The sequence below is a fragment of the Nilaparvata lugens genome, chromosome 9 (genome assembly GCF_014356525.2).
Source record: "Nilaparvata lugens isolate BPH chromosome 9, ASM1435652v1, whole genome shotgun sequence".
Taxonomy (NCBI): Eukaryota; Metazoa; Arthropoda; class Insecta; order Hemiptera; family Delphacidae; genus Nilaparvata; species Nilaparvata lugens.
This window is the reverse complement of record NC_052512.1, coordinates 17,127,898-17,155,339: the sequence shown is the minus strand read 5'-3', so window position 1 is coordinate 17,155,339 and position 27,442 is coordinate 17,127,898. Positions and strand designations below refer to the sequence as shown.

The 27,442-nt window shown below is 34.8% G+C and overlaps 1 protein-coding gene across 1 annotated transcript in view; it reads right to left on the bottom strand.

Moving 5' to 3' along the window:
* The window catches only part of LOC111062561, a 40,491-nt gene extending 13,049 nt beyond the window's left edge, over positions 1-27,442 (bottom strand). Inside the window, exons 1-5 of the mRNA XM_039435272.1 lie at positions 27,350-27,442; positions 22,880-23,014; positions 21,746-21,923; positions 17,689-17,875; positions 1,207-1,441 (exon numbers count right to left, since the gene is read on the bottom strand). Coding sequence (XP_039291206.1) covers positions 1,207-1,441; positions 17,689-17,875; positions 21,746-21,923; positions 22,880-23,014; positions 27,350-27,402 — 788 coding nt within the window. The 5' untranslated portion in view covers positions 27,403-27,442. The remainder of the gene's footprint in view (positions 1-1,206; positions 1,442-17,688; positions 17,876-21,745; positions 21,924-22,879; positions 23,015-27,349) is intronic.

The window sequence follows — 27,442 nt, the reverse complement described above, 5'->3', positions numbered from 1 at the left end:
ATGCAGAAGGCAATCTATTTATAGAACAGGTCCATATGGAGGTACACGTTACTAGTAGTTCTGTGAACAGTAGACCTCACGCAGTATTCTCATCCACAAGTATCTGATTGAAACTATAGACCTTATGGAAATACAGCAATAGACTGGCTTCTCCACACATCTGTGGAGACAATCACTTGTCAGCTGATTTATGATGAATAATTCCTTAGTCTGATTTTTACTCTAATATTGGCATATGAAGGAGGCTCATTTTTTCTTCTATATTATCCTTGAAATGCAAAATTTCAAAAAACCTTGTATATACGTCGACGTGAAATTAGAAAAGGAACATACCTGTCAAATTTCATGAAAATCTATTACCGCGTTTCGCCGTAAATGCGCAACATATAAACATTTAAACATTTAAACATTTAAGCATTTAAACATTTAAACATTCAAACATTTAAGCATTTAAACATTTAAACATTTGAACATTTAAACATTTAAACATTTAAACATTTAAACATTTAAAATTTAAACATTTAACATTTAAACATTAAACATTTAAACATTTAAACATTTAAACATTTAAACATTTAAACATTAAACATTTAAACATTTAAACATTTAAATTTAAACATTTAAACATTTAAACATTAAACATTTAAACATTTAAACATTAAACATTTAAACATTTAAACATTTAAACATTTAAACATTTAAACATTTAAACATTTAAACATTTAAACATTAAACATTCAAACATTTAAACATTTAAACATTTAAACATTTAAACATTTAAACATTTAAACATTTAACATTTAAACATTAAAACATTTAACATTTTAACATTTTAACATTTGAACATTTAAACATTTAGACATTAATAACTACATAATCATATATCCATATAAATACCCATTAAAAAGATCTCATGAATAACCATTTATAAATATACACAGAAATTGCTCGCTTAATATAATAAGATAGCAAACTAATGTAACATTTCTTAGGCCAGTAGGCAGATACTCGGCTTAAACGGAGAAATGTCATCTGTTCCTTCAAACCGAGAATGAAATACATCACGATAAATGCAAAAACATTTATACAATCACAAGTAAACGTAGTTTAGCGTTAAACATGGTGTTAGTATAATGACCCTAAGCAAGTAGCAATTCGACATTAAATTATATAAAATATAGAATTATAAATCAAAAGACAACTCACACAGCTACTGATTTAGAAGAGCCCAGATCATATTCACTCAATTTGGAGCCCAAAGACATAGCTGGAATATCTTCTCCTCTGGTGAAAGCTATTGGACGCGATTCCTCAAAGTATTTCAGTTCTAGAATTTCCTGATTGTTAACTCCGGTACCTGGCTGGTAGGGTGTGTACTCTGCTCTCCTTTTAGTCAGCAGCCTGCTATAATGGTACAGAGAGCACAAAGTCATTTCGTTTCCTCTTCAAACAGAGATTCAATAGTAGTATTTTACGTCACATGGACGGAAAGGGCCCTTTTGCAGGGCAAGAATGATTTTTCCAGTCGAGGCGTTAGCCGAGACTAGAATTTCATTCGAGCCCTGTAAGAGACATTCACGACCAAGTAACATACACTATTTTTACTTTCCTTGACCATAGGTTAGGAAAGTATTGCTTTCCAAAAAAATTTAAGGTACCCTAATTTCATGTTTTCTATACGTTTCAAGGTCCCCTTAGTCCAAAAAATGATTTTTGGGTGTTGGTCTGTGTGTGTGTATGTGCGTATGTGTGTATGTCTGTGAACACGATAACTCCATTCCTAACTAACCGATTGACTTGAAATTTAAACTTAAGGTCCCAATACCATGAGAATCCGACAATAAGGAATTCAATAAAATTCAAATCAAAATGGCGGATAATGGCTAAAAAACCATGGTTTTCTCGAAAACGGCTCCAACGATTTTCTTCAAATTCACAACTTAGGTAGCTATTTATAAGCCCTATCAACTGACATGAGTCTCATTTCTGTGAAAATTGCAGGAGCTCCGTATTATTCCTGAGAAGGATGAATTTTTTTAAATTTCTATCACCATTTTCTCAATAATGACTCGACCGATTTTTTTCAAATTCGTTCCCTGTATAGTTATATATCAGCTCTATAAACTGGCATGAGTTAATCCTGAGAAACTAAGAGGGGGTCCACGCCATCCCTGAGAAATTTACTTTGTAACCTCCTTCTCGAGCGTGAGGTGAGTAGGTAGAGCAGTTTTTTCAAAAGAACACATGTCGATATTTTATTTGTAGAACAGCTTTTTCGACAACTTTTAAAAAATCCTCAAATTTCATAACTCAAACAAAGGAGAATGTACTCTGAAAACAATAACAATAGTATAATCGTAGTTTTAATTATTTAACCGCCAATCGGCTTAATGTTATTCCCCTAAATTATCCTCGTTTGAGAATGAGGCTTATAGATCAATGAGCAAGGAAAGTTGTGTGAGTGTACCACACCAGATTTTCTGTCATAATAATCCAAAAAAGAATAATTATTGTGAAAAAGAGAACATTACCTCCCTGTGCTGAAGCTACTACATGCATTCTATGAACATAACCTAGTTTACAAATTCCGAATCAGGAATTTCTTGATTGTTAACTCCGGTACCTGGCTGGTAGGGTGTGTACTCTGCTCTCCTTTTAGTCAGCAGCCTGCTATAATGGTACAGAGAGCACAAAGTCATTTCGTTTCCTCTTCAAACAGAGATTCAATAGTAGTATTTTACGTCACATGGACGGAAAGGGCCCTTTTGCAGGGCAAGAATGATTTTTCCAGTCGAGGCGTTAGCCGAGACTAGAATTTCATTCGAGCCCTGTAAGAGACATTCACGACCAAGTAACATACACTATTTTTACTTTCCTTGACCATAGGTTAGGAAAGTATTGCTTTCCAAAAAAATTTAAGGTACCCTAATTTCATGTTTTCTATACGTTTCAAGGTCCCCTTAGTCCAAAAAATGATTTTTGGGTGTTGGTCTGTGTGTGTGTATGTGCGTATGTGTGTATGTCTGTGAACACGATAACTCCATTCCTAACTAACCGATTGACTTGAAATTTAAACTTAAGGTCCCAATACCATGAGAATCCGACAATAAGGAATTCAATAAAATTCAAATCAAAATGGCGGATAATGGCTAAAAAACCATGGTTTTCTCGAAAACGGCTCCAACGATTTTCTTCAAATTCACAACTTAGGTAGCTATTTATAAGCCCTATCAACTGACATGAGTCTCATTTCTGTGAAAATTGCAGGAGCTCCGTATTATTCCTGAGAAGGATGAATTATGTTAAATTTCTATCACTATTTTCTCAATAATGACTTGAACGATTTTTTTTCAAATTCGTACCCTGTATAGTTATATATCAGCTCTATTAACTGGCATGAGTCTCCCCCCTGAGAAACTAACAGGGGGTCCACCCCATCCCTGAGAAATTTACTTTGTAACCTCCTTCTCGAGCGTGAGGTACCTAGGTAGGTAGAGCAGTTTATTCAAAAGAACACATGTCGATATTTTATTTGTAGAACAGCTGTTTCGACAGCTTTTAAAAAATCCTCAAATTTCATAATTCTAACAAAGGAAAATGTACTCTGAAAACAATAACAATAGTATAATCGTAGTTTTAATTATTTAACCGCCAATCGGCATAATGTTATTCCCATAAATTATCCTCGTTTGAGAATGAGGCTTATAGATCAATGAGCAAGGAAAGTTGTGTGAGTGTACCACACCAGATTTTCTGTCATAATAATCCAAAAAAGAATAATTATTGTGAAAAAGAGAACATTACCTCCCTGTGCTGAAGCTACTACATGCATTCTATGAACATAACCTAGTTTACAAATTCCGAATCAGGAATTTCTTGATTGTTAACTCCGGTACCTGGCTGGTAGGGTGTGTACTCTGCTCTCCTTTTAGTCAGCAGCCTGCTATAATGGTACAGAGAGCACAAAGTCATTTCGTTTCCTCTTCAAACAGAGATTCAATAGTAGTATTTTACGTCACATGGACGGAAAGGGCCCTTTTGCAGGGCAAGAATGATTTTTCCAGTCGAGGCGTTAGCCGAGACTAGAATTTCATTCGAGCCCTGTAAGAGACATTCACGACCAAGTAACATACACTATTTTTACTTTCCTTGACCATAGGTTAGGAAAGTATTGCTTTCCAAAAAAATTTAAGGTACCCTAATTTCATGTTTTCTATACGTTTCAAGGTCCCCTTAGTCCAAAAATGATTTTTGGGTGTTGGTCTGTGTGTGTGTATGTGCGTATGTGTGTATGTCTGTGAACACGATAACTCCATTCCTAACTAACCGATTGACTTGAAATTTAAACTTAAGGTCCCAATACCATGAGAATCCGACAATAAGGAATTCAATAAAATTCAAATCAAAATGGCGGATAATGGCTAAAAAACCATGGTTTTCTCGAAAACGGCTCCAACGATTTTCTTCAAATTCACAACTTAGGTAGCTATTTATAAGCCCTATCAACTGACATGAGTCTCATTTCTGTGAAAATTGCAGGAGCTCCGTATTATTCCTGAGAAGGATGAATTATGTTAAATTTCTATCACTATTTTCTCAATAATGACTTGAACGATTTTTTTTCAAATTCGTACCCTGTATAGTTATATATCAGCTCTATTAACTGGCATGAGTCTCCCCCCTGAGAAACTAACAGGGGTCCACCCCATCCCTGAGAAATTTACTTTGTAACCTCCTTCTCGAGCGTGAGGTACCTAGGTAGGTAGAGCAGTTTATTCAAAAGAACACATGTCGATATTTTATTTGTAGAACAGCTGTTTCGACAGCTTTTAAAAAATCCTCAAATTTCATAATTCTAACAAAGGAAAATGTACTCTGAAAACAATAACAATAGTATAATCGTAGTTTTAATTATTTAACCGCCAATCGGCATAATGTTATTCCCATAAATTATCCTCGTTTGAGAATGAGGCTTATAGATCAATGAGCAAGGAAAGTTGTGTGAGTGTACCACACCAGATTTTCTGTCATAATAATCCAAAAAAGAATAATTATTGTGAAAAAGAGAACATTACCTCCCTGTGCTGAAGCTACTACATGCATTCTATGAACATAACCTAGTTTACAAATTCCGAATCAGGAATTTCTTGATTGTAGTTGACAAAACCTGGAGCGCTGATAGGCGGGTTTTTGTACCATTTTTTCTGTTCCTATTTTGGAACTATATTGAGGTCCACGTTATAATGGCAGTGGAGTAAGATAGCAGAACAACGTTGCCGATCCTCTGTCTTGTCAATGCCTTCTATAGACGGTAGCTAATACAGGATTAATAATGTAATGTAATATTAACTGTTCATCCTCGTTCAAAATAATCAATTATATTTTATTAAGCAAGAAATTATATTTTCCAATAATTTCGTAATGAGTTTTCATAATTAAGTTGGAATAAATTATTCATTTTACATTGTTAAGTGACGATCTGGCAACAGAGCAAAGCCAGAAAGAGATAGCGTCATCCGCTTTGTTGAATGATAAACAAGAATAGCAATACCATTGCTAATCAAACACTGCCATTATAACATGCATCCCACATTATAATCGTGATGACATGAAGGAGTAGGGTAGGCAACCCGCATTACAAACAAGTATCCATTAAAGTATAATTATTTAAATTTGTATATTAGCCCAGTCAACGAAGTGTTATAGGGGTAAAAATTTGGAAGATAATTTTTGACCCCGAGGTTCTGTTTAGGGTAGTGAGGAGGTAAACATATCAAAAGTCCCCACCCCTACACACTGCTCTAAGGGGGTGGGGGTGGTTCAAAGGTACCATTTTTTGGTTTCTCGCATATAACTCGGAAATAATGAATTTTACAGATATGACTATCCTATGAGAAATTAAAGCTCACATACTTTCCTACAATATTGACCTCAAAACATTTTCTATATCTCTTTCACTTTTCGAGATATCCGCTCTAAAAGATGTGACATTTAAAAAAAACACATTTTCATTAAATTTTTTGCTATTTTTGCTCTTATAACTTTTTGAATATCGATGGGAAAAATCCATGCTGATCATGAGCTTATAGAGCATCAAATTCTCTTCGATTTGATGTATAATTTCACAAGTTTACGCACATCCCCACGACTGTTGCAGCAGCTTCAGTGTTGAGTGTGATATCTTCAGTTATGCAAAAATAGATCAATTGAAAAGGAATTTGGAGAGAATGTTTTGAACACAATTTCTGACTTTGCATCCCTATCCATTGTGCTAAAGGGATGAGGGTGGTTTAAAAGTTGAATTCTCCAATGTTTTGCTTACACGCTCATATCTTGAATATAATAACATGCGTTCAACCGACATGACTAACTACCCAAAAATGAAACTTAATGAATTTCCTACAATATATAAAATATCATATATATGATATAGGTTATAATTTAGTAGATTGGCATGGACTATTTGAAACTTCAAATGGCATAGTAACGAATTATTTAAATTTATGTAAATTTGCAAGTCGGAAATGGAAATTGTAGAAAGAAAAAGTAGAACCTGCCCACTTGCCTGTGAGACACCACTTTGGAAGGACACTAAAATTTGAAGAGCACAAAACCCTTTATTATATTGTACTTTTTAAAGACTTAAAGTTTAAATCCATTTATTAATTTTCTATAAGACTTAGTGATGCTGCATTAAAGCAAAAGTCATTTAAATATTTATCCAATCACTTGGAGAAGGCGACTTCGGCCAACAAAAATCTAGGACTACCAGGAAATTCGGATTGTTGCCAAAAGCTTATAAAAATTCAGCACGTGAGTGATAAATAGTCGAAATATATAAAGTTAGGGCGCCCTCAGTGCTTCGAGTGAAACAAATATAAAAGCTAGCTCGTCGGAAAGGTCATAAATATCAAAAATTAATACAAAACTTGCGCAAGTCTTAAGAGGGTATAAGAAATATTTTATCAGATAGGAATAAGTCAATTTACATATCCAAAGGTACACCTATTAAAAGAATATTAAATTCTAAGCTTGTAATACTAACGCTCACCCAATCATTGATTTTATATAATAAGTTGTAATAATAAAATGTAGCTCTTGTTCACTGGATAAATTGATTTATCCATTTCCATCAGAGGCCGAACCTTATGCCCTGAGAGATATATTATATATTATTAAGGAATATACTGAGAAACTACAGGAAATAATATATTTATAATCTTTGATTTATAGATTTATTATTCTATGATTTTTGGAATAAGATATAAAGTGAGATTGCCTAAATCGACAAGCAACAGCAAGTCGATACCTAAGCTGCATACAAATGAATGCATATTATCAATGAATTAAAGAAGCACGTGGTAATGTTTCGTGCTAAAGAGCTAAAGAGTAGTGTACTAGTCTGTGATCTTTTATCTTGATATATTATTCTTATTTTGTTGTATATGTTTTGTTGCTCTATATATTTTCCATATTGATCTTACTTAAATATTATTCGTACAATAAATGTATCAAATTTTTTATGGTGTACCATTTATTTTATTCCCCAATACCACAGAGTAAAAATCTCATATCTATTTGTTAATTATCAGTATTAAATTATTGGGAGAGTTACCATCCAATTTTATCAGTAATAGATTAAACTGGTTTTCAGAGTCATATACTGTACTGTTAATTAGATCTCTGGGAATAATACTTTCCAGAAATTTCTATAAATTGTCCAAGCAATAAATTGCAAGAGCTCCTGAGTGAGCCTATAAAGATTTTAGCGAAATTGTATTCTAGAAAACCACGACCAGACTTATATAATTTAACTCTCATGCTTTACCAATTGCAGCCAAGCCGAGGCAAATCGTTATTAATTAAAAAAAAAAAAAAAACGTCAGAATACTTAATACTGATAGAGAATTGCAAACAATCTGGACCATACACGAGCCCAGCGGAGTCGGAAGGACTCCACTCATTAATCATTGGAGATAATTAATTATTCTACAAGAACTTCAGCAAACGTCATTTGAGTGAGTGTTGAGTTTGAATGAGCTCATTAGACTGAAGGCCTTTATCAGTGAATTGGGGAATTATTCAAAAGTGCTATACAAATTTTCATTCAAGTTTAAAAATTTCACAATGTGTTGAACACTATCATATATTTAATAAGAACTCTCTCTATGAATACATTTGATATATGTGGGAAGCTTATTTCCGTGCATGGCAAAAATCCATACCCTCAGATTTTTAAATGATTATTTTATTGATTATTAACAACTTGATTAATTGAAGTATATTCTATTGAACCTAAAGACTGAACAGGTTCCAATTTGTTAAATTCTGAATCGACCTGAAGTTTCACATATCAGTATTAATAAATATATATTTTATAGCTCACAATATTGTGAATGCTAACAATCCCTGTGATATTTGAGATAGTAAAGAATTTGTTTTTATGGATTTATATTTATAAGAGATTTTTTATTCATATATTTTATGGGAATATATTTGTGTTTATTGTCGGCATAGAAAATATAAAAAGTTTTTATTCTTTTCCTGATTCATCTCGTGATATACAGTTTGAGCTGTATGGTACCAAGCATTTTTATTCTGCAGCATATACAATATTAGTGAATTAATCAAGATTGATCTTATTCAGAGCAACCGATATCTATCATCCTTTGATGATAGTAATATCCTTCATTCAGCAAATGATTATTGATATTTATAGTAATAAGTCTGCAATATATCATATAAGGATCCAGAGAACTTCTAGAAATGGCGTTCTAAGTCTCAAGGAATTTCAAAAGGATTAATTAGTGTACACCTGTATTCATGATAAGCGTTTTTGAAACTCAATTAGGAGAATAATAGTTGATTTTCGTTATTCTTGATTGAATATACGGTTACTGATAATCAGTCACTGACTATCTTTTCGATTTCCTTACTGGTATTCTTCAATATCTTCAAGAGAGCAGCGGTAAGAATTATTAATTTATTATCAGTTATCTAAACCCATAGTGTTTCATTATATCGAAAGTATTCATGCATCTATCACTGAGCTAGAGATGTGGTCAGAGCCCCAGTATATTTGCGAGCCGGACGGCCTTAACTTTTTGCAAATTTATTTGCAAGCTAGGGATAATAGCAACTGCACTGGCATATTCAATAAAAACACTTCACAATATACAGAAATTGCTCACTTAATGTAATAGGATCAATAAACGTTTATCAGCCATCGTGTACAGAAGGCATTGAGAAGACAGAGAATCGGCAACGTTGTTCTCCTACCTTTCTTCACTTCCATTATAACGTGGGCCAAACTTTAGCAATGGAAGTTGAATTGATAAATAGGGTATCAGATCCACAATATGAAAAATAGTATTTCTTTCTCAATGTGAATAATATATATATATATATATGAAAGCAAAATGGCACTCACTCACTCGCAGAACTAAAAATATACCGGACCAAAAACGTTCAAATCTGGTAGGTATATTCAGTTGGCCCTTTAGAAAAATTTCCAAATATACGCCCAAAATCTGCGTTTTTCCAGCGTTTTCTCAGTTTCATCGAGAACAATTGAACAGAAAATGTAAAATGTTCAAATTCAATACAGACGCTCAGCTAGGGTGTAATAATGATTCGAGTATGGAGAGCCTGATTCGAGTATGCTAAACCACTATATTCACTCCAATAATGGCATGATTTGAGTATGGAGAGCCTTTCTTTTTTATGATTCATTCCAATGTTTAAATATATTCATAGGCTATAACTATTTATGTATCATTTATGTATTGTGACAATACATTTCATAAGCGGGCTGGCATAGCTCGAATTGTCAGATAGCGAGTAGTAATTTTGATAAGATAAGGTGCCAGCCAGCTACTCACGCAGCTTTAATACAATAAATATTTCATTTCAATTCTGTGTTATTATAAATGTAATAATGTTTTCTGTCAATTTATATTTTCAATTATTTTTATTTCTTCTCTCGGAAATATGTTCTCCGAATTAGCTCTATGCTTATTTGGTTTTGTGGAGATTATACTTTCTATCTTTGTCAATCGAGGTCCTTACCCCTCACCGCAACAGCTTTGGTGGAGTATCTTATCTCTCATTGTAACGGGACTCTCTCCCGGCAACTTTGAACGGAGCTCGCCCTGTTTTCGTTTACTCTTCTCCTAGACTTCTCCGGACTCGCTCGCAATCGGTTGGAGTGTGCGGTTGATTGAAGTGAATAAACGGTATTTAGTGTGTATGCGTGTGAAAGGCTGACGGACAAAAGACTGATGTTCTACCGGAAAATTGCTATCCAGGGACAAAAGCTTGAAAAAAAAAACGGTGAGTCCATTCCAATTCATCAAATTAAGATCTAAAGGACCCTTAGGTCCGAGTCAGTTCTTACAGTACAGAACTCATTTTTTGTTGAAGTTTCTTGTGATGTGTGTTCCGACTCCATATTGACTTCTGTGAAATGCTTTATTTTGTATTTGTCTGTGTGACTGTTGTATGTTTTATGTTTCCTGACGACTATGTCTAATGCACTGTGTGTTTAATGACAATAAAGAATTATATTCTATTCTATTCTAATGTTGTGTTTGAAGGAATTTGAAATAACTTCAATGATATGCCCAAAATTTCTGCGTTTTCTCAGTACTTACTTTCCGTGTCCAAACAAGCAAACATTAGATACTTAGGTCCAATGTGAAAAAACAATAATAGGAAAAATCCATGCTGATCATGAGCTTATGAAGCATCAAATTCTCTTCGATTTGATGTATAATTTCACAAGTTTACGCACATCCCCACGACTGTTGCAGCAGCTTCAGTGTTGAGTGTGATATCTTCAGTTATGCAAAAATAGATCAATTGAAAAGGAATTTGGAGAGAATGTTTTGAACACAATTTCTGACTTTGCAGCTTTGTTGGGACCATTTAGGGGGTGTACATATCAAAATTCCCCATCCCTATCCATTGTGCTAAAGGGATGAGGGTGGTTTAAAAGTTGAATTTTTCAATGTTTTGCTTACACGCTCATATCTTGAATATAATAACATGCGTTCAACCGACATGACTAATAAATTTGATAAATTTATAAAGCTTGATAAATTTCCTACAATATTTGTTCTGTGGTGATTTGTGATATCTCCAACAGTTTTCGAGATATACGCTCTTAAAAGGGTAAAATTGTTAAAATAACAGCTTTTAGTCCTATTTTTTAATGTTACAGGGCCTACAACTCTCCAACAATGCATCGTAAAAATGAATGCTCACGGTAGATTTGTAGAGCTTTGTTTCCTATTCAATTTGATGTATTATTCCACTACTTAATGTATTCCTTCTATTCTTATAGCAGATTCAATGTGGGGGGTGAAATTTCAATTTTGTAATAATTCATCACTTGACAATGAAATTTTGAGTCTGGAACATCTAGTATACGATTTTTACTTTCCTTGCCGTAAAAGGTAAGGAAACTATTGCTTTCCGAAAAAATTAAGTTACCCCAATTTCTAAATTTTTATACGTTTCAAGGTCCCCTGTGTGTGTGTGTGTGTGTTGTGTGGTGTGTGTGTGTGTGTGTGTTGTGTGTGTGGGTGTGTGGTGTGTGTGTGTGTGTGTGTGTGTGTGTGTGTGTGTGTGTGTGTGTGTGGGTGTGTGGTGTGTGTGTGTGTGCGTGTGTGTGTGTGTGTGTGTGTGTGTGTTGTGTGTGTGTGTGTGTGTGGTGTGTGGTGTGGTGTGTGTGTGTGTGTGGTGTGTGTGTGTGTGTGTGTGTGTGTGTGTGTGTGTGTGTTGTGTGTGTATATGGGTGTATGTGCGTCTGTGTATGTGCGTCTGTGTACACGATATCTCATCATCTCATCTCCCAATTAACGGAATGACTTGAGATTTGGATCGTAAGGTCCTTTCACTATAAGGATCCGACACGAACAATTTCGATCAAATGCAATTCAAGATGGCGGCTAAAATGGCGAAAATGTTGTCAAAAACAGGGTATTTCGCGATTTTCTCGAAAACGGCTCCAACGATTTTGATTAAAGTTATACCTGAAATAGTCATCGATAAGCTCTATCAACTGCCACAAGTCCCATATCTGTAAAAATTTCAGCAGTTCCGCCCCATCTATGCAAAGTTTGATTTTAGATTCTTAATTATCAAGCTTCAGATACAATTTAAACAAAAAATTTCGAGTGGAATAGATTGAGCATGAGAATCTCTACAATTAATGTTCAGTAACATTTTCACCTAAAATTAAAAATAAACTTGAAAATCGAGAAAATGTGATTATCCAATTGCAAACTATTGGCAACTGTTGATTATATGATTCACTATGAAGAGATAGCAGACCTCGTGTGTCTCCAGCGTTATTACCTGTCACCAGCTGGCTCTAATCATTGAATAGTAGACTTGAGATGCGCGGGAACACCACCGTAGCGTCAGGTGATCAATTTTCATAACGGCAAGGAAAGTTGTGTGAGTACGCCACACCAGATTTTTTGACTTTGTAGCTGAATGAAGACTAGTTGGGAGGTAAACATAGCATATGCTATGCATCTCTAGCCCATCTATTGAAGGTGTGGAACTGCTAAGTTGATACTTGTTGCAGAGTTAAAAATTTCACCCCCCCCACATTGAATCTGCTATAACAATAAAAGGAAAACTTGGAATAGTGGAAAAATACAATAAAATTGAAGAGAAAACAAAGCTTTACAAATCTACCGTGAGCATTAATTTCTACGATGCATTGTTGGAGAGCTGTAGACCCTGAAACATAAAAAATAGGATTGAAAGCTGTTATTTAAACAATTTTACACTTTTAAGAGCGTATAGCTCGAAAACTGTTGGAGATATCACAAATCACCACGGAACAAGTATTGTAGGAAATTCATTAAGTTTCATTTTTGGATAGTTAGTCATGTCGGTTGAACGCATGTTATTAAAGATATGAGCGTGTAAGCAAAACATTGAAAAATTCAACTTTTAAACCACCCTCATCCCTTTAGCACAAGGGATAGGGATGGGGACTTTTGATATGTTCACCCCCTGACTGGTCTGAACAAAAATGCCAAGTCGAAAATTGTGTTCAAATATTCTCTCCAAAATACTTTGTCAATTGGTCTATTTTTGCATAACTGAAGATATCACACTCAACACTGAAGCTGCCGTAACAGTCGTGGGGATGTGCGTGAACTTGTGAAATCATACATCAAATTTAAGAGAATTCAATGCTCTATAACCTCATGATCAGCATGGATTTTTCCCATCGATATTCGAAAAGTTATAAGAGCAAAAATAGCAAATAATTGAAGGAAAATGTGTTTTTCAAAAATGCCACATCTTTTAGAGCGGATATCTCGAAAAGTGAAAGAGATATAAAAACAGTTGTGGGATCAATATTGTAGGAAATTATGTAAGATTTAATTCCTTATAGAATAGTCATGTCTGTAAAATACAATTATTCATTTTTTCATTTATAAATTGATATATACAATATAATTCTAACTTGATTGGGGAAGGAACGATTAATGGAACAGACTGAAACAACAAGGCTTTTCAGTACTCAAGTCATTGATCCGGGAATCAGCCAATCAGGGAGGTTCCTGCCCTGTCGTCTCGTCTGGAAAACGCTTCATGTGGCTCGGCCCTAAACCTAGCGCCGCAGTGCAGAATGGTTTCTCATAGCTTGGCGTTGTTGTCATTTGAGATGGGTGTCTGGCTTGGAAGTGTTTCGACCGCATTGCAGGATGACTATTAACGGTTGCCGGAAGATCAAAAGCTGGGTTTTTTTTCGTTATTTTTCGTGATAGAGGAATTCTGATTGCAGATTCGTTCTCAGCGACCCCAAGTTTAGCCTGAAGGCTCAGAATGTCAACAATGTTTTTAAATAATTAAAAATCATAATGAAAAGTCATTAATATGGTAGTACACCACGTTTCTGGAAACTTTTTACTGGTGACTGGAGTTTTTATTGATTATAGGTAGCACAAAAATCAAAATAGCCGTGAGAAAGAAAACTGCTGATGAACGCGAATAAGACCGTCACTCCATTGTTCTATTGTCTCGGCTGCTTGGCTGAGCCTGGCTGGAGGGATCAAATAACTGACTGGATTGATCTTTCGTCTGTCCGCTAGGCGGAACTACGCCGACCATTGCTGGGTGGAAGATGTTACTGCGGCCGCTCGCATTCCCACCAACGCTGCTATTATTTGCTGTCTCAGCGCCTAGTCCGATTCAGCCAAGCATCCAGCCTGCACTGCGGAGCTAGGTTAAGTCCAGTTTCACAAACATCGATTTTGAACGTACGATTTTTTGCCGTCCTTAAGCCCCGCACACACACACATCGATTTTTGTTCGTACGATATTTTGTCGTCCTTATGAATTCTATGAGATTAAACGGAACAAGACTAACATCATCTGTTTGAAATCATCTGTTCAATCCAAATATCGGGGACCGAGCTTCATTCTGGAGTACAAAAGCATAACAAATTTATTACGGAAGAAGTAATATTATAATAACATTAATACAGAAATGTTCCATCTAATCACAGTAAATTGAGATTAATTCCCAGAAGAATGCAAAAATTCCCCTCACAAATGCCCAGTTGCACAAAAGCCGGTTAAATTTTAATCCTGATTAACTTCACGTGAACCAAATCAGAGAAGACCATTTCAAAAAGATGGATCCACTGGAATTAATCAGGATTGAAAATAATCCGGCTCTTTTGCAAGCGGCACTAAGTACCTGATTGAATGATTACAAAAGTTCAACAGATGAGTCATAATTTTGACACAGTCCCAAACACATGAACTCGCAAACTCACTTCCATCACCAACTGACGACGAAATAATTATTATCAGCTGTTTTTCCAAGGATGAATAACATTTATCCTTTTAATGTCCTTCAGCGAGTTTTCCCAGGGATGAGACCTAGTGCAATCGAATCTTTATATTATAAACCTACTATGTTCTGAATTTCGTGAGAATCGTTAGAGTTGTTTTCGAGATCCCGTGAAATACAAACATCTCAACATCTAAACATCTAAACATCTGAACATATCACCATATTAACAGAAGTTGCTCATTTAATAGTACAGGATATACGGACGGCAAAATATCGTGCGAAAAAAATCGATGTGTCTGTAGGTAGCCGTAGCCTGCAATAGTATATTTCGCACCTAGAGCAGAAAATGAGATTTTTCCGGCTCGAAATCGCTTTTCAAGTCCGAGGCCGTAGGCCGATTTTTGTTCGCACGATATTTTGCCGTCCGTATAAATTCTATCCTGTACTATTAAACGAGCAACTTCTGTTTATATGGTGATATGTTCAGATGTTTAGATGTTAGACTAGAAAAAATTAGGAGCCGGAAAAAATTTTTTGCCCGTGGTGCGAACGCTATTTTTCGCCACACACAAAAATAAACAATATATATATATATATATATAATATATATATATATATTATATATATATATATATATATATATATATATATATAATATATATATATATATATATAATATATATATATATAAGAATAGTTGTTTACTAAGCACTTCCAAAAGCAGAAGTGGAAGGTGATAGCTCTAGCAAATCTGAGCTGAGCAAATCTGTAATATGAATATCAGGAAATTGTCCAAGTATTTCTATTTTTATTCTGATTTGTCTAAATAACCTTGAAGATGATGTTCAATTATCTTGGAGGTTGAGTTTATACTTTTTTATTCTTTCAAATGACAATAAGATGATATTATTATAAATGTTTAAATTATTGAATAATGAACACAAATAATGAAAAGTTTTTTGATCAGCTGCTTTTTGATCAACTTTCTTAGTTCCATGTTAGCGGCTGGAAAGGGTACTCTTTCCGGCCTAGGTCGGAAAGAAACCTGTTCTGACGTCAGAGGAGAGTCGTCTGCAAACAATGTCTTTCAGATCTACGTAGGGACTGGAAAACAGCTGCTTTCTGTGCAGTGTGGAGAAAATAATTTTACATACATACCGGTACATTCGTAAATAACAAATGAATTCATAATACAGTTTTATAAGGATAATTATACTTCTATTATCTATTGCAATTCATGCAATATGAAGCACTTTCATGGGGAAGTATTATTCTGGTGAAATGTATGATGCTTAGAGTACTCCTCAATATTTCATTCCATTTCGAACTGCTTGTAAATAATCACTTTTGTATATGAAATTACGACATAGCAGTCAGGTATTTATAAATAAAAGCTATTGGCTTCTACTCACATTTGTGTAGCGCTTTCGGATACTAGGCCCTTCCTCAACACTGGTTGACACTTCCGTTTAGTATAGTACCCATACTACTCACTAAGCTGAAAATTCCACAACAGAAGTGTCAAGCAGTGTTACGGAGAGGCCTATCGTGGGGTCCACGTTATAATGGCAGTGTTTGATTAGCAATGGTATTGTCTATCATTCATCAAAGCTGATAGCACTATCTCTTTCTCGCTTTGCTCTATTGCCAGATCGTCTTACAACAATGTAGAATTAATAATCAATTAACAAAATGTTTCATCTTCATTATGAAATTATTGAAAAATATAATTTCTTGTTTAATAAAATATGAATGATTATTTTAAACGAAAATGAAAAGTTACTATTACATCAATAAACCTGTATCAGCTACCGTCTATAGAAGGCATTGACAAGACAGAGGATCGGCAACGTTGTTGTCCTATCTTTCTACACTGCCATTACAATGTGGACCTCACTATAGTTTCCGAGAGCGCTCCACAAATGTGAGTAGAAGCCAATTACCTTTTTACTTTCCTTGCCCTATTACCATAGGTAAGGAAAGTATTGCTTTCCAAAAAAATTTAAGGTACCCCAATTTCATGTTTTCTATACGTTTCAAGGTCCCCTGAGTCCAAAAACATGATTTTTGGGTGTTGGTCTGTGTGTAAGTGTGAATGTGTGTATGTCTGTGAACACGATAACTCCATTCCTAATTACCTGATTGGCTTGAAATTTTAAACTTAAGGTCCTTATACCATGAGGATCCGACAATAAGAAATTCAATAAAATTCAATTCAAAATGGCGGGAAAATGGAGGATAATGGCTAAAAAACCATGTTTTCTCGCAAACGGCTCTAACGATTTTCTTCAAATTTATACCCTAGATAGCTATTTATAAGCCCTATCAATTACTGACATGAGTCTTATTTCTGGGAAAATTGCAGGAGCTCCGTAATATTCCTGAGGAGAATGAATTTTGTTTAATTTCTATCACGATTTTCTCAAAAATGACTTGACCGATTTTTTTCAAATTCATACCCTGTATAATTTATCAGCACTATTAACTGGCATGAGTCTCCTCCCTGAGAAACTAACAGGTGGTCCACCCCATCCCTTAGAAATTTTCTTTGTAACCTCCTTCTCTTGTGTGAGGTAGGTAGGTAGAGCAGTTTATTCAAAAGAACACATGTCGATATTTTATTTGTAGAACAGCTGTTTTGACAACTTTTAAAAAATCCTCAAATTCCATAATTCAAACAAAGGAAAATGCACTCTGAGAACAATAACAATCATAGTTTTAATTATTATTCAGCCACCAATCGGCATAATGTTTTTCCCCGAAACTATCCTCTTTTAAGAATGAGGCTTATAGATTAATGAGCAAGGAAAGTTGTGTGAGTGTACCACACCAGATTTTTTCTCTATCGCTATACTTACCACTACACGGTTCGAGTGCTGATCCTGAGGTAGAAGTTTTGTAGAAAGCTACTTCTCTCAACCAAGCGGTTTGTCTCCTCTCTCCCAGATAGTATTTAGTTTTCACTACAATATTTGGCGTATATCTGATAACACCGATCTGTCTTATGCCTATGAACTCATTTACTATTCTGTAGACGGCTGGAGACTGAAATCAAAATGTTTGAGCCTAAAAAAATCCAGATTATTACAAGCAAAACTGATACAGGTTTATTGAAGTAATATTAACTGTTCATTCACGTTCAAAATAATCATTCTTATTTTATTAAACAATAAATTATATTTTTCAATAATTTTATAATCAAGATGAAACATTTTGTTAAAATAATTTATTATAGGCCTACTATATAAAGCAGGAAATCATATTTTTCAATAATTCTATAACGATCAAGATGAATTTTTTTGTTTATTAATGATATTAACTCTACATTGTTAAAAGACGATCTGGCAACAGAGAAAAGCGAGAAAGAGATAGCTCTATCTGCTTTGTTGAATGATAGAGAAGGATATCAATACCATTGATAATTGAACACTGCCATTATAACGTGGACCTCACTATAGGTACAGTTGAACAGACATGAGGAACGGTTATTGTTGCTTATGGGAAAGAATAAAAATACTGTAATCATTTAGAACGAGCGATAGCGAGGTCTCACTTTGAACTTTCTGATGGCCAAAGTCGTTGTCTGTCTGTTTGTATGTTCTACAATAACTTTAGAAAGAATCGATCATCAGCTTCAAACTTCGAACATGTATTCTTCGATCCTTTTCACAGGTGAAGTTCGTTGGACAACAAAATTGACTCACTCCTTTGTCCTTTTTCAGGATATAACAGATAACATTGAAAGTGCATTAAAAAATGTTGTTATTTATCATTATTTAGTCAGCTGAAAAATTCATTACATGCAATCACAAAAGTTTTTCCATCATATCTATTTGGAAGCTATCACACAGGCAGACCTTCATGCACAGACACAAATGATTTCAGTTGATTAATATAGAACATAATTTACAACTTTTACACCATAACAAACTGATACGGGTTAAAATATCAATTTGATTTCTACCATTCATTTTTTCTTGGGAAAATGGTTCCATCTGTTACACCTTCTCATTGAAAAAAAATCAGCTGAGGCTGTTTGGGAGCTAGATTTGGGACTTTGTAATGAGAAAAATATTATTCGGGAGTGGAATTGTGTGAAATTTTTACTTTCCTTGCCCTATTACCATAGGTAAGGGAAGTATTGCTTTCCGAAAAAAATTAAGATACCCCAATTTCTAAATTTCTAAACGTTTCAAGGTTCCCTGAGTTAAAAGAAGTGGTTTTTGGGTATTGGTCTGTGTGTGTGTATGAGTGTATGTGTGTCTGTGTACACGATATCTCATCTCCCAATTAACGGAATGACTTGAAATTCGGAACTTAAGGTCCTTACAATATAAAGGATCCGACACGAACTATATGGCGAAAATGTTGTCAAAAACAGGGTTTTTCGCGATTTTCTCGAGAACGGCTCCAACGATTTTGATCAAATTCATACCTAAAACAGTCATTAATAAGCTCTATCAACTGCCACAAGTTTCATATCTGTAAAAATCCAGGAGCTGCGCCCCATCTATGCAAAGTTTGATTTTAGATTCCCAATTATCAGGCTTCAGATACAATTTGAACGGAATATTCCAAATGGAAAAGATTGAGCATGAAAATCTCTACAATTAATGTCTTGTAACATTTTCACCTAAAAGTTGAAATAAGCTCGAAATTTGATAAAATGTTATTATTTCAATTGCAAACTGTTGGCAACTGTTGATTGTATTAAATCATTCACTATGAAGAGATAGCAGAGTTCGTGTGTCTCCAGCGTTATCGTCCTGTCACCAGCTGGCTTGAATCTTTGAATAGTAGTGGACTTGAGATGCGCGTGAACACTAGCGTCTGGTGATAAATTTTCATAACGGCAAGGAAAGTTGTGTGAGTGCGCCACATCAGATTTTTAAGTTTGAATTCAACAAGTTTCAATGTATAAGCTGTGTGTTTGTTCACTTATAGCTAATGACATTGGTTTTCACGACAAGGCAACTAACCCTTTCATGATCTCTCTGCTAAAATAGCCATATGCATGATAATATTCACTGAAGATTCCCTAACAATAATAATCCAAAGTTAAATTCTCTGCCTCTCATGTCTGATCAATGTGAGCCAACGCCTTCACTAATCTATCTTCTATATATATAAGCGAAATGGCACTCACTCACTCACTGACTGACTGACTGACTGACTCACCCACTCACTCGCATAACTAAAAATCTACCGGACCAAAAACGTTCAAATTTGGTGGGTATGTTCAGTTGGCCCTTTAGAGGCGCACTAAGAACGGATTTGGAAAAATTTCCAAAGATACGCCCAACATCTGCGTTTTTCCAGCGCTTTTTAGCGTTTTCTCAGCTTTATCGAGAACAATTGAACAGAAAATGTTAAAATTCAGTACAGAAGCTCAGCTAGGATGTAATAATGTTGTGTTAGAAGGAATTTGCAATAACGTCAAAGATACGCCAAAAATTGGCGTTTTTCCAGCGGTTTTTTTTATTTTTCTCAGATTTATCGAGAACAAAAGAACAGAAATTGTTCAAATTTAGTACAGAAGATCAGCTAGGGTGTAATAATGTTGTGTTAGAAGAAATTTGCAATAACGTCAAAGATACGCTCAAAATTACGGTTTTTTGCGTTTTCTCAGTTCTTTCATCAAGTAATAGACAGAAAATGTTTAAATTTGGTACAGAGGTTAAGCTAGGGTCTAAAAATGTTGTGTTGAGGTGACTTTAATCTTTCATCAAAGATATGTCCAAAATCAGCGTTTTTCTCAGTACTTTGACGTTTCTGATGGAATGAAGCATGCTCAAATGAAAAATGCAGGCGAGTGAAGCGAGCCCGCTGATCTCATTTTTGGACGATCCAGTCGGGGGGCCAGACGGCTAGACGGATATGGCGAGCGAAGCGAGCCTGACCGCTAGTACTACAATAAAGTAGAGAACTGGCTTATACACGTACGGGATAGGAAAACTATGTTGGTCGCATCATCACGTCTGAACTACTGGACTGATTAACTTGTAATTTTTCATATAGATTCTAAATTAACCGGAGATGGTGATAGACCTATTATCAATTCTTCAGGATCTCATTTTCAAGTTTCATTTCATTTTCACTTTTAGTTTCTCAAGTTTTAAAATAGACCCTTGCGGAGCATGGGTTTCCTGCTAGTAGTGACTAGAGACCCCCTGGGTTGGAGAACTCGCTCATGAACTGGTGTATTGATCTCAGAGATCCGCAACTTGTAAGTATACAGAGTTGGCGAGAATTATCATGGAAACAGCTAAAAATATATCTTCTAAAAGTATGATATTACAGCAGTGGGTTCCATGGGAACCAATCAAAGTCAAAGTCAAAGTCAAAATACTTTATTGCAGCAGCTAATTGAGAACATCAATTGCATTACAAATGTCAATGATAGATTGAATCATAATTATTACAAGCAGGAAGTCATTACAATAAATTATAAACATATAATTTATTTGAAATCGAAAAAACTTTCTGTCTGACAGTCCGTGTGACAACTGCCAAATAATAGCATCATCTTTTTTAAATGAATGAAAAAAATACAGAAATAGCATGCAAATAATTCCAGCTGACTGATAAATGATAAATCAAAGCAAATTTTTTTCTTATACACTTTCAATGTTATTTTTATATCCTGAAAAAGGACGAAGGAGTGAGTCAATTTTGTTGTCCAACGAACTTGACCTGTAAAACGGTTCGAAGAATTCGGGTTCAAAATTTGAAGCTGATTGATCAATTCTCTCTTCAATTCTTGTCGAACATACAAACATACGGAAAACGACTTTGGGCTCCAGTATGTGAAAGTGAGAACTTCGCTAACGCTCGTTCAATAATAAACCGAACTCGGATGAAAGTTTAGGCTCATCTGTAGATTACAAGTCTGGATAGAAACATGTTTTTGCCTACCTCTACGGAATCATCTACATGGTGACAGCTCCATATCTCCTTTCTTAGGATGTGAAAAAAATAATCCAAAATTTTTCCAGCTTCCAATTTTTCTGTTTGATTATTGCTTCCAGGTATCAAAGTTACATATGTCAAGTATTTGTCGTTATAGTCATCCTCATGAGCAAACTCCTCACATCTTGGAACACAAGAATAGATGAACATTGTTGCCATATTCTCACAGACCACATTCAGTGAAAGTTAGCAGTATAACTGAACTAATAGTATATTTCGCCCCTAGAGCAGAAAATGAGATTTTTCCGGCTCGAAATCGGTTTTCAAGTCCGAGGCCGTAGGCCAAGGACTAGGAAAGATTGAGAGCCGGAAAAACATTTTTGCCCGTGGTGCGAACGCTATTTTTCGCCACACACAAAAATAAACAATAAGAATAGTTGTTTACTAAGCACTTCCGAAAGCAGAAGTGGAAGGTGATAGCTCTAGCAAATCTAAGGTAATCTGAATATCAGGAAAGTATTTTTATTTTTTATTCTGATCTGTCTAAATAACCTTAAAGATGATGTTCAATTATGTGGGAGATTGAGTTTATACTTTTTTATTCTTTCAAATGACAATAAGATGATATTATTATGAATGTTTCAATTATTGAATAATGAACACAAATAATGAAAAGTTTTTTGATCACCTTTCTTAGTTCTATGTTAGCGGCTGGAAAGGGTACTCTTTCCGGCCTAGGCCGGAAAGAAACCTGTTCTGACGTCAGACGAGAGTCGTCTGCAAACAATGTCTTTCAGATCTACGTAGGGACTGGAAAACAGCTGCATTCTGTGCAGTGTGGCGAAAAAGTTATTTTTGGTGAATCGACTAACTTTCTTAGGAAATTGATTGTTTTTGAAGAGATATTGGGGTATTTCTCAATAATGAAAAAATAAGCAATAATAATTTTGTTTCACAAAAGGATCATGGTTTCGGGGCTAAACACCAGTATTGATAACATCTGTGTCTAATTTTTTCACTTTCTCAAGAATTTATATTTTTAGGAAATTTCTGTTCCAATCAATCAACAATACAGCTATCCCAGATACATTGGTGTCAACCATGAATCATAAAAAAACAGTAATTTTTTTACAAACTCACGTGTAATCTCCGTGGAATGTCACTGTAGGCAAACGCCCTATCTCTAGAACATCATCATTTTCGCTGATACGTCTTTCCATGAATCCTTCCTTGATCTTTGTTGGTCCGACCACTCCCGAAACATCATTACACAGCCTTGAATATGTTTAGAATAATAATTTCACCTTCTGAGTGGTTGTGAAATAGAATAGAATAATATAAAAAACGTTTATCGAATAAGTAAGCTACCTTAAGCGAACCTTGAAAGTGAAGGTGGAGGAGACTATTGTAGTAGTTATGCCAACGATCTTTTTACTAACTATACTTTAATTTAATTACATACTATAATTACTATAATCTATATACAGAGTGTTTACGAGCTCCCTACCAATACTCTAGGCATGGCTCACTTTAGATAAAGGCTGGAGTGCACAACTTGGCAACGTCGCAGTCGAGCTCAGCTTCAGGCCGAGCAAATTGAATTCACTTGGGTAGACTCCCAATTAACTATCAGCTGTAGACTGATAGACTAATTTTAACTTTAGTTCTAGAAGTTTCAAGTATAATGCCTAGCTTGGCAATATATTTCACTGTACTTACTTTCTGTGTCTGTATTCCCTACGAGAAATTTTAATGATCAAATGTATTTCATTAATAGATGAGAGAATTGAATAGTACCTTCTAAATGTAAAATAAAAATATGAAAGTCGAATATTGTCTTCTTTTTAAGAAACTTCTGAATTTAATGCGTTTGCTATTTGTGCATCTATAACTAACGATACACCGTAATGATAATCGATAGTTCAATAATATCTATCAAAGGGAATATATTCTACTATCATTTAGTTTTTGTTCGTAATAATATCCATCAATTTAAATTAAAACACATCATCAAGTATCCTACCCTTTTCTATTCTTTTTTTTTTAAGACTTGTTTTAACTCATCTTTTTTTATTTAGGAATAATGGCTTTAGATGAGTTGGAATTAGTCGTGTTTTGGAAGAGAAAAAATATAAAGGGTATGGTATTGAACATTAATATCATGTTCTAATAATTTCAAAATAGCCTTATAAAGAGAGTGATAATAATTCATATTAATAATGAATTAATAGGTTATTGAGAGGATAAATTGCTGGAATAATGATAATTCATTCAACTTTGTTCATTAACTCAATTATTATATCCAGGCATAATAGTATACAACAAAATTCACAGAAGAATTGATATCCAATAGCAATAGTTTAATCTATCTTTACATATCTCTGTGGGTTTACAATCACATTATTGACATAAATCGAATACTTACTATCCCTACTAACAAATACAAATGATTTCACAATATACAATTATACAAATGTAAGCCATTGCTTACAAGCCAGAAGGGAGGAGAAGTATTGGCAGACCAAGAAAAAGATGGGAGAATGTTTGAAGGCGGAACAGGTATTAATGCCTACCCCTGTAAGAAGACGACGACAATTATACAAATTATTCTACAAAATACAATTTTTATTTTGAGTCCAAAAGTGGTTTTTGGGTATTGGTCTGTATTTATGTGTGTGTGTGTGTATGTGTGTGTGTGTGTGGTGTGTGTGTGTGTGTGTGTGTGTGTGTGTGTGTGTGTGTGTGTGTGTGTGTGTGTATGAGTGTATGTGCGTCTGTGTGTACACGATATCTCATCTCCCACTTAACGGAATGACTTGAAATTTGTAACTTAAGGTTAATCAATGCATCAATGCAAAGTTTGATTTTAGATTCAAACAAAATTAAAACAAAAAATTCCAAGTGGAAAAGATTGAGCATAAAAATCTCTACAATTAATGTTCAGTAACATTTTCACCTCAAATTTGAAATAAGCTCGAAATTAGAGAAAATGTTATTATTTCAATTGCAAACTGTTGGCAACTGTTGATTCTATTAAGCTGCGTACACATATTCGCGCTTCCAACCAGCACCGAGCACGCTCCTCCCTCGTACCGCCCTCGTACCGCGAGGACAATTTTCACATCTTCACTAGATTTGGAAATTTTATCAAAAGTATTTCACAAGACATGCAGCTTCGAATATAGAAATTAGCCATTTTTTGTGTATTGGAATATGAGCTTAAGAACACTCAACAATAAATTTTCCATTTTTCGACTAAATTTGACTTATGATGAATGATTTTGGACCGCCTTGACGTGCCGAGAAGAATGAAGTGTAGTACGATGAAATCTGAGCATTGTGTCAAAAGTTATAAGTGTTTGAAATTTTGATCCTTGAGGTGTCCTTAAGCGCGCCTTTCCACTAGGAAATACTGAAATGAAGAGCATCTAACGGGTGATTCTCATAGTACATAATCACATGAACTTATTTCATTGTGCGAAATATCAATGTGAGTACAATGTGGTTGGTGATGATGGTTGAAGCTGAAAATTAGGTGTTTTTCACAATACATGGAGCATTGTTGTCAGGTGTACCTGGAAATCTATATGAGATAGAGCGCTCTACCTGATCTCAGATTGTAGAGCAAAAAAATATGCCCAGAGGGATTTGAAATATACATCTGAATGGTAACAAGCGGAAGATATTGTTGATCAAAAACTAAAATTCATCAAAATTGATTTTTTCTCCAAATTTCACTCATTTTTGAAAAATCATAACTCAGTACACATCAGAGATAGAGAGTTTCGAATGATCTCATTCTATTCTGAATTTTATAATCTAAAAAAAAGGTGGGATTAAATCTTTCTGTCCGATCACGGGATTTGGCAGAAATAGCTGAGAACTGGAAAATGAGTCGAAAATACGAGGTTTTTGGGCCACCTGTATATAGCACAAGGATATTTTGCATGAAGAAATTGGCTCTGGACTTCTCTTATGTACCCAAATAATATATTAAAAAGTCAGAACTACAATGTAAATTGCATGCAACAATGTATATAGTGACTGGACTAATACTGTACAAATATTATTTGTCAGTCCAGAAGATTCATCTAGCTTTTTCCCTGTTGTCAATATTTGCAGTAGCAGAAATCTTCGGGGTGATTTACAGCATTAAATTATGATTTTTGTTTAATAATTATTATTTATCAATTAACATTTGAACAATTGCAGCTTCTAATCTATTTCCATCCATATTTTGATATATTTCTCACCTAGGAACAATGCCATAGAGTATAGGTAGGGAGTTCAGAAACACCCTGTAGAGGTGTTGGGAGGAGTCAGTCAGTGCCACGTTACTTTTCAATGTGGAAGTATCGGTTATTGCTGCTGGATTTTATCTCTAGTCGTCAATTGATAGGCATACTAATCTCTGTTCCACCAATCGTATCATCAAAATTGTAAAATAACACACAACAATAATCTAAAAATAATCTAAAGTCTAACATGGTTATTGCGACCTCGTCAAAACGGATACATGACCTATGAATTATTATGGTCCATCTCAAAAAAAATCTGGTGTGCCGCACTCACACAACTTTCCTTGCCGTTATGAAAATTGATCACCTGACGCTAGTGTTCCCGCGCATCTCTAGTCTACTATTCAAAGATTTGAGCTAGCTGGTGACAGGACAATAATGCTGGATACACACGTGATCTGCTATCTCTTAAAAGTGAATCATTTAATAGAATCAACAGTTGCCAATTGAATAATCACATTTTATCGTATTTCGAGCTTATTTTCAATTTTAGGTGAAAATGTTACTGCACATAATAAGTAGAGATTTTCATGCTCAATCTTTTCCACTCGGAATTTTTGGTTTGAATTATATCTGAAACCTGATAATTGGAGATCTAAAATCAAACTTTGCATAGATGGGGTGGAGCTCCTGAAATGTTCACAGATAATGAGACTTGTAGCAGTTGATATAGTTTATCAATGACTATTTTAGGTATACATTTGATCAAAATCGTTGAAGCCATTTTCGAGAAAATCGCGAGAACCCCTGTTTTTGACAACATTTTCGCCATTTTAGCCACCATCTTGAATTGCATTTGATCGAAATTGTACGTGTCGGATCCTTATAGTGTAAGGACCTTAAGTTCCAAATTTCAAGTAATTCCGTTAATTGGGAGATGAGATACGTGTACACTGACACTCATACACACACACACACACACACACACACACACACACACACACACACACACACACACACACACACACACACACACACACACACACACACCACACACACACACACACACACACACACACACAACACACACACACACACACACACACACAACACACACACACACACACACACACACCACACACACACACACACACACACACATACAGACCAATACCCAAAAACCACTTTTTTGGACTCATTGGACCTTTCCTTACCTATGGCAATAGGGCAAGGGAAGTAAAAGGAAGTGTTAAAAACTTGTAGAAAAGCTAGAAAGTATTAAATTTCAAAAAGTAGATCCTAATTTGAAAAAATTAAACCCCAAATTAAAAATATTAAATAAATTTTATCTTCAATCAAAAAAAGCACTCACCCATATTCGAACACAAGCACAAAAATTGCTGCAAAAAGTAAAAAACCAAACATATCTCACTGAGAAGATCCGATCCAAGTCTCGAGCGACACT